At 39.0% G+C, this 9,214-nt stretch overlaps 1 protein-coding gene across 1 annotated transcript in view; it reads right to left on the bottom strand.

Annotated features, from left to right (window-relative positions):
• The window catches only part of LOC143300999 (cleavage and polyadenylation specificity factor subunit 3-like), a 29,401-nt gene that overhangs the window by 15,340 nt on the left and 4,847 nt on the right, over nucleotides 1-9,214 (bottom strand). Inside the window, exons 3-8 of the mRNA XM_076614976.1 lie at nucleotides 8,319-8,382; nucleotides 7,472-7,569; nucleotides 6,147-6,275; nucleotides 3,895-4,072; nucleotides 921-1,010; nucleotides 233-383 (exon numbers count right to left, since the gene is read on the bottom strand). Of these exons, the coding sequence (XP_076471091.1) occupies nucleotides 233-383; nucleotides 921-1,010; nucleotides 3,895-4,072; nucleotides 6,147-6,275; nucleotides 7,472-7,569; nucleotides 8,319-8,382 (710 nt within the window). The remainder of the gene's footprint in view (nucleotides 1-232; nucleotides 384-920; nucleotides 1,011-3,894; nucleotides 4,073-6,146; nucleotides 6,276-7,471; nucleotides 7,570-8,318; nucleotides 8,383-9,214) is intronic.

Here is a 9,214-nt window from a genome sequence, read left to right as displayed (position 1 = left end):
TAATCAATCAAACAAAGCTTCGTTTTCATGCTTCCAGAATCTGTAAAGGGCTCAGTTTAGAATGTCAACTGTACCAAGCCAGAATAAAACAAAATCAGAATAGCATATTGTAACGACAATACTCGTACCAGGTCCTCAGGGGAAGTAATCAGGGTATGAGTTAACTCGTACCTGAAGTAGAAAGAGTTAAAGATGAAGAAGAGGAAACCCAATTCCAACACATCATACTGACCCAAAATCAGAAGCAGCTCCTGAGCACGGCCCAAGGCGAACACCGGAATCAGACAACGACCTCCACGGTTCACAATGTCATGAACCAGGCCCGTGAACCGGTGTTCTCGCTCCTCTCGGTTCTCATGGATGTGTGTGCCATACGTCGACTCCTGTCATGTCAAAAAAGGTCAAGTCAAATCAAATCATGCTGCTTACAGGACAGCCAGCAAACAACGGCTATTTCATGGCTCAACACCCGCCACATCTCAAAGTAAAAACTAAAGAGAGCCCAGAGCTGGTCAATCATGGTAATGTTAAAAGACCAGTTGATCCATGTCTCATTCAGTCCATGTGAAATTTATATCACGTTAAATGTATTTCCTTCAGGAGCTGAATTACTGTGTCTGGATGAACATCTCTGATCAAGGTCTTCATGGAGTTAGCTGTGTAAAATAATTGTGTCTGATCTCATACAGCACACACAAACAACACACACACACACACAAAAACAAACACATAAAAAAAAATACATAAGCAACACACACAAACAACACACACACCAAATAAAATCATAAAAAAATGTTCACTAGCAACACACACAAACAACACATACATACACAAACAACACAAAAAACACACATACACAAGCAACACATACACAGATAATATAAACATGAAAGTACATGACTGTCACACCTCTTACGTACAATGATAACGATGTCAGGACGAACAGTGGGCATTTCTGCTGCCATCAAGTGTCTGTCCTCCTGTCTGGAATAATCCCCTGTGTACAGAATCTGAAGAAAAAGAAAATAACAAAACTCATCTTCACACAATATCTGTGAGGGCAAATCCCTAACCATATCACATCAGCAGGGACACGCTTTTTATCATCGTATTACTCTTTGTCTTAAAGATTCTTCGTGTGCGATTATAAGTTCTAGTGGAGAGGGAGAAAATAGCAGCGAGTGTGGGTGATGTTACTTTTTCCTCACAACAGATTTCTCTGTGTGAACTCTGGCTTGTTCTCTCCAGGAAATGCACCTTACCATAGTGCAGTGCCACCCATTCCATCTTCTGTCTGTAAATGCTTTTGTTTCATGGTGAAAAATGGATTTTTCTGCAAGCGCAACCTGCACTTGGGACCTTGGTTTGTCATCTCATCCAAAAGGTTAGCACAAGACCACCATTCAGGGTCTAGTGGACAGAAGAGCGAAAAAATCCAGTCCCAGTTAACTGTTCTAAATATAGTAAAAATGGTTATCCCAGTTAACTGTTCTAAATATAGTAAAAACTGTGGTCCCAGTTAACTCCTAAATACAGTGAAAACTGTTATCCCAGTAAACTACTCTATATATAGTACAAATTGTCCCAGTTAACTGTTCTATATATATATATATATATATATATATATATATATATATATATATATATATATATATTAAAAATTGCAGTCCCAGTTAACTGTTCTGAATATAGCAAAAATTGCAGTCCCAGTTAACTGTTCTAAATATAGTAAAAATTGCAGTCCCAGTTAACTGTTCTAAATATAGTAAAAATTGCAGTACCCATTAACTGCTCTAAATATGGTGAAAATTGGTCCCTGTTAATTGTTTTAAATATAGTAAAAATTGCTGTACCCATTAATTGTTCTAAATATAGTAAAATTGCAAAACCAGTTAAATGTTCTAAATATAGTAAAAATTGCAGTACCTGTGAACTGTTCTAAATAAAGTAAAAACTGCAATCCCAGTGAACTGTTCTATATACAGTAAGTAATAAGTATCCAGATTCTATCACCACAAACTGTTTTAGTTACAAGCTGTACTGCAGAAATATTGTAAGTATCCAGGTTCTATCACCACAAACTGTTTCAGTGCCTAACTGTGCTGTCACAATATCAAAAGTATCCAGGTTCTATCACCACAAACTGTTTCAGTGCCTAACTGTGCTGTCACAATATTGTAAGTATCCAGGTTCTATCACCACAAACTGTTTTAGTACCTAACTGTGCTGTCACAATGTCAAAAGTATCCAGGTTCTATCACCACAAACTGTTTTAGTACCTAACTGTGCTGTCACAATGTCAAAAGTATCCAGGTTCTATCACCACAAACTGTTTTAGTACCTAACTGTGCTGTCACAATGTCAAAAGTATCCAGGTTCTATCACCACAAACTGTTTTAGTACCTAACTGTGCTGTCACAATGTCAAAGGTATCCAGGTTCTATCACCACAAACTGTTTCAGTGCCTAACTGTGCTGTCACAATATCAAAAGTATCCAGGTTCTATCACCACAAACTGTTTCAGTGCCTAACTGTGCTGTCACAATATCAAAAGTATCCAGGTTCTATCACCACAAACTGTTTCAGTGCCTAACTGTGCTGTCACAATATCAAAAGTATCCAGGTTCTATCACCACAAACTGTTTCAGTGCCTAACTGTGCTGTCACAATATCGAAAGTATCCAGGTTCTATCACCACAAACTGTTTCAGTGCCTAACTGTGCTGTCACAATATCAAAAGTATCCAGGTTCTATCACCACAAACTGTTTTAGTACCTAACTGTGCTGTCACAATATTGTAAGTATCCAGGTTCTATCTCCACAAACTGTTTTAGTACCTAACTGTGCCGTCACAATATCAAAAGTATCCAGGTTCTATCACCACAAACTGTTTTAGTACCTAACTGTGCTGTCACAATATCAAAAGTATCCAGGTTCTATCACCACAAACTTGTTTCAGTACCTAACTGTGCTGTCACAATATCAAAAGTATCCAGGTTCTATCACCACAAACTGTTTCAGTGCCTAACTGTGCTGTCACAATATTGTAAGTATCCAGGTTCTATCACCACAAACTGTTTCAGTGCCTAACTGTGCTGTCACAATATTGTAAGTATCCAGGTTCTATCACCACAAACTGTTTCAGTGCCTAACTGTGCTGTCACAATATTGTAAGTATCCAGGTTCTATCACCACAAACTGTTTTAGTACCTAACTGTGCTGTCACAATATCAAAAGTATCCAGGTTCTATCACCACAAACTGTTTCAGTACCTAACTGTGCTGTCACAATATCAAAAGTATCCAGGTTCTATCACCACAAACTGTTTTAGTGCCTAACTGTGCTGTCACAATATTGTAAGTATACAGGTTCTATCACCACAAACTGTTTCAGTACCTAACTGTGCTGTCACAATATTGTAAGTATACAGGTTCTATCACCACAAACTGTTTTAGTACCTAACTGTGCTGTCACAATATTGTAAGTATCCAGGTTCTATCACCACAAACTGTTTCAGTACCTAACTGTGCTGTCACAATGTCAAAAGTATCCAGGTTCTGTCACCACAAACTGTTTTAGTACCTAACTGTGCTGTAACAATGTCAAAAGTATCCAGATTCTATCACCACAAACTGTTTTAGTACCTAACTGTGCTGTCACAATATCAAAAGTATCCAGGTTCTATCACCACAAACTGTTTTAGTACCTAACTGTGCTGTCACAATGTCAAAAGTATCCAGATTCTATCACCACAAACTGTTTTAGTACCCAACTGTGCTGTCACAATATCAAAAGTATCCAGGTTCTATCACCACAAACTGTTTCAGTACCTAACTGTGCTGTCACAATATCAAAAGTATCCAGGTTCTGTCACCCTTCTTGTGACCCACTGACCTTGACCCCAGCGATTTCAATCATGAACATGGCGGCGCCCAGCACATGTCCGGCGTTGTAGCACCAGAAGCGGACACCCCCCACCTCCATCTCCTGATGGAAGTTGACGGTTTCGATTTTCTTCATGCTCTCCTCAATGTCTGACTCCGTGTACAGCATGGCGTCCGAAGAAATATTGCTGAAAGCAACCAGTAGAAAACACTCATGAAAATATTGCTGTGAGAGGTAGAGAACATTCATGGAAACATTACTGATAGCAATTGGTCGACAACACTTGTGGAAATATTGCTGAAAACAACAGACAGAAAACATAGAGACACCAGATAAAATATGACACAGTTCAAGTGACAAGAGACAGGAAAACAGCAAGATTTCATAAACAGATTGAATTAACTTAGTACTGTCAGTTAGCTCCACTAAATTCCCCACAGACAGCCCATTTGTATGGGTCAGAAATAAAATTGCCCCAAAACAAGTTAAAATTTATGAACTGAAAACTTCCAAACTGATCAGGAACATAACGAATTACTACAGTTTGTTGGGGTCAAAATATAAAACTTCCTCCCTTCTTAATGCTATCCAGTGAGACAATGAAAGTTGCCGTATTTTTTGTTCAAAATTTGCACACTGATAACGTAAACGAATCCAGGAAAGCACACAGAGTTTGAGACGGATTGATTTCAGAACATCATATAGCACTGATAGGGCCTCTTCGTCTAATTTTGTCGTCTGCCCTGCGACTGAGAAGAAACTGGGTCAGACGCCATTGTTGACACGCACACAGTTCATGTGAATCAGTCACCCAGAAGACAACTCTCCTGCTCACAAGCACAGCAACATACTTACTATCCAAGGTTGCAGTGGAAAGTGGTCAGGTCAGTTAAGATATTCTTAGCTTATAATGTTATTTTGCAAATTAGGTGCCTCTCCAAAAATTAAAAACTATCTAAAGCCCCGATTGGGCTCCTTCGTCTGAAACAGTTGTAAATGTGGGGCCTCGTTTGGGCCCACTGTACGGAGTGAGCTAAAGAATATAAGTGACAGGACTGTTGAAAAAGGACAACAAATGAACTGTAACTAAACAGTTCAAAACAAACAGTGTAACACATGAAACGCTAAATGAAAGCATAAGCACAATACACAACTCCCCAGTTTATAAATGAAAGAAAACATTTAAGACCACAAAATTCGTCCTGCTCTCCATTCCTAAATGATTCAATTTAACACACAGTAGGTGTGTACGACACCAAACAATCCCTCATTGAAAACATTCAAAGTTTCACTTTTCAGATGTGTCAAAGTGTGCGGGCTGATCTATATATGCTAAATCACATCTGCTCTAAAAATGAAAATATCACACAAAAAGAGCAGCGGATGCCTGATTTCTTAAAAACCGAATACTCAGGCCTTGAGATTTAAATACAAATATATATATATTTGTATTTTAAATCTCAATGCCTGAATATTGGGTTTATATATGTATATATATAAAAAAAAACCCCCATCACACACCAAATCAATTCCAAAAGAACAAAAACTGAAAGTTCCTGAATGAAACAAACTGTATACACACACACACACATATATATATATATATAAAATAAATATATGTATATATGAATAAATAAATAAATAAATAAATATATATATATATATGTGTGTGTGTGTGTGTGTGTGTGTGTGTGTGTGTGTGTGTGTGAATTTCTTCATGAAAAATATGACTGCTTTCTTTATTCATTTTCTGTGATGTGCCAACTCAAGAGTAGCACAGCAGAAGAAAGCAAAAGCAACACCACAGCCAACTCACAAGTGGCACAACAGGAGAAAACTTTACAACAACAACATCACAAAAAGGAGAGTCAGTCTGAGAAAAAGCTTTTATGGATGGTGCTAAATTTTTTAATTATTTATTTATTTTTTTTTAATATTTTTTTTTTAGTACGTTGAATCAGAACAGGCACCACTGAACACCACCCAAGTGACTCAACAGCAGTGCAGGGTCTCCTCTGGTGTGTGGCCTCCTGGCGACCTAACATCGATGGTTCCTTGCGGACTGCCGACGCTGGAACTGTGACAGACGAACCCGGGTGTGACCGTGTATGGGGAAATCTAAATAAGTGGCGTGGGAGTAATGCCAATGAAACGGTGCAGATGATGGGGCAGCAAAAAAAAAAAAAAAAAAAAAAAAAATTTTTTAAGTGTCCGTCATCTGTCTGTTTCCTTGAGGGAGCAAACACTTGCCTGACACATACCTGACTTTGACGTAATCTGACAGCAGCCAGCGGTAGATGGCTTTTGTGGCGTGGGTCATGAAGCAGCGTCCACGGAACTTGGTCTTCTCCATGAAGTATGGCAGACCCCCACTGTGGTCCAGGTGAAAACTGTAACATCATTCACCCCCCCACCCCCCACAAAGCTTTGACTTTATGGCAGCAACACTGTATACGTCCCCTCCAATCTATGCTTTAACTTTACGGCAGCATCATTGTAACCCCTCCCCCCCCACCCCTTCCCAAATGCCTTGACTTAATGGTAGCTTCAATGTATACCTCATCATATCACCCCCCCCTGCCCCCCAACACACACACACACACGCTTTGACTTTTGGGCAGCATCTCTGAACACACATCATCCTCAGTGATAACACTTCCAACTCTCCTTTAACACTGATAACAATAATGGATATTCATAAGGTGCTCTACCTCCTTAATATACAGGCCCAGAATGCTAACAATCAACACCAATAAGGCAAAAAAAGAAGTTACAAAAATTAAACTATGAAAGACCAAAAAGCAAGACTAATGGAATGCGCCAATGACAAAGTGCACACACTAAGACACACACATTTAGACACACAAACACATGCATACATGATGTATATGTTTAAGTGTGTGTGTGTCTTTTCACCATGCCAATGTGTAGTCATCCATGAAAGCAGACTTGCACAGATGTCTTTTGAGACCACAGCTGAAATAAGATTTTATTTCAGCATGATGGATTTGGTACAGATGTTAATATTTTCACTGCATATAAGATTGTGACATCTGAGCCATGTTCAATCCTGAATCATGATCATAAAAATTATGAAGAATGACTGTCTGGTGACTGGCAAACACTTCACCTTTTCTCCATTACCCAGAAACATAGCAACACAGTACATCACTTGCTGATGCTGGATGTTTAGGCAACTCCTGGGGTAGAGGCCATCAACAACAGATCACCACAGTCCTCTGTCCTGTACCTTTGCCTCTGTCTGGCTCCAGGTAAGACCTATCTTCCTGGTGTGTGCCTGGAGGTCTCTTTGCCAGGTGTTTCTCATCTGGCCTCTATCTCTTCCCCATGGGGATTCCATGTCAGGACCTGTCTGGTGATGCTTGACGCTGGTTTTTGTAGTGTGTGACTGGTCCACCTCCTTTTCGCTAAACAGCATGCCCCCCCATGCCCCTCCCCCGCCTGTCCCACCAGCCCCTTTTATGGGTTCAGGTGCTAATGAACCCCCCACCCCCTCCCGCCCACATCAACCCACGTCTCCTCCCCTCCACCTTTGCCCTTGGCCCTGGTGAACAAAGTCACTCACTGGCTGACCAGCATCAGGTCGATCTCTTCAGGCTCAATGAGGTCCAGGAAAGGCAGGGACTGCAGGCCATGCATACCAGGGTGGATACCACAGTCCAGCTACACCACCAAAACACAACACAGCTTCTGTCAATGGGCACGTCATCGTCATGATCACTCATCACCTATCACCTCCTTACATGCCTCACGAGCAAGAATTTTCTTACACTATATTGACACTTTTCTAACATTATCATAAGGAATAAAGAAAGAAAGCAAATGCAAGAAATTTCACTCATCATCAGCAACACTTTACTTACACTGTCATCAGCAGCAACTTTTTTCCATAAACATGGTCATCTTTTTCTTTCATTCAATAATCAGCAGCAGCAACACTTTTCTTACACTGTCATTAGAATTAACCTTTTTTTTTTCAAAAACACTATCATCAGCAGTACTTTTCTGAAACTGTCATTACTTGGCAATTGTTTCCTTTCATTCAATAGCTGTCACCAGCAATACCTTTCTTATATACTATCATCAGCAACATTTTTTCCCACACAGTCATGAATAACTTTCTTTCAATGTAATGGGAAATAATGTTCTTATAATATGAGTCATGAGCAACAATCTTTTTACATCATTCAACATCAACAATCTTTTTGAATACAAAATTCTGTATGCACTAGGCCTAAGTTGGGGTCTACATCTGTGCCTGAAAATTTTCAAGGTGTCATTTCTGCACAGCTATAATCATGTATCAAAGTAAAAGAACTGCAACCAAGACAAGAATATATTAATGCAAAATGATCTTCATGACATGACAAGATGATCACTTTGATTAGGTAACTAGTACCAAAGACATTCACCAAGATTTTCTTTCCTTTGAACTCCAGCAGGTGACATGATCGGCCCACTTCTTGACCAGCACCTCTGCAAAACACCATGACCAGGATCAGTGTCATCAACAATCAAGGTCTGTCAGCGTCACAATCAATGATGAACAAAATCAAGCACTAATTAACATAAACTGATTTTACAACAGGTATATCCTTTCTGACACTGACAGAATAAAACTGGACATTTCCTGACTGAGAAAAAACAAGAAAGAACAACAACAGCAAAAAGAGCATGGCAAGAGCTACATGTTAGTCCATTAGTCTGAGTGTGACAGTATGTGTAGCCTGTGCCTATACTTTAACACTAATAACCACATGTGCCAATGTTGATACTCAATCAAACAAACATATAAGTAAAGCCCTGCGTGTGCATGAGAGAAAGAGAACAAGAACAACTGATTTATCTGACAAAGGCTTAGGCCCATCAGTCATATAAATAAACAAAGTGGATGTGAACATGCACTATCAAATATTTAAGAGAAAAAGAATGTATACTGATCCCCAGAATCAGTGTAGTTGTACATTATTGGCTTGGTTTAATGACTGCATTCATTTATCAAGAGATATTGTTATACATATTGACAAGGCCTTAAGTTTTAAAATATCTCTGGAAGATAATATTTCTTTGATGGCGTTCTCTCTTGCCTGACATGTAATATTTTCTATTAAAAAAAAAAAAAAGAAAAAAAAAAAAGAGAAACTTTGACATATTTCTCTGTACCCCTTACAAGTGGAAAGAAAATGTTCCTTATCTTCAGCTGTCTCTTTACAAACTGGACATGAATTTCCATCTTGATCTTCTGCCATGTATACCAATGTTTATGGTTCATTAAACCATAGTGTTAGACAAAATTTCATTTAGTTAG

This window comes from Babylonia areolata, chromosome 27 (genome assembly GCF_041734735.1).
Source record: "Babylonia areolata isolate BAREFJ2019XMU chromosome 27, ASM4173473v1, whole genome shotgun sequence".
NCBI classification, from domain to species: Eukaryota; Metazoa; Mollusca; class Gastropoda; order Neogastropoda; family Buccinidae; genus Babylonia; species Babylonia areolata.
This window is presented reverse-complemented; position numbering and strand designations above follow the sequence as displayed.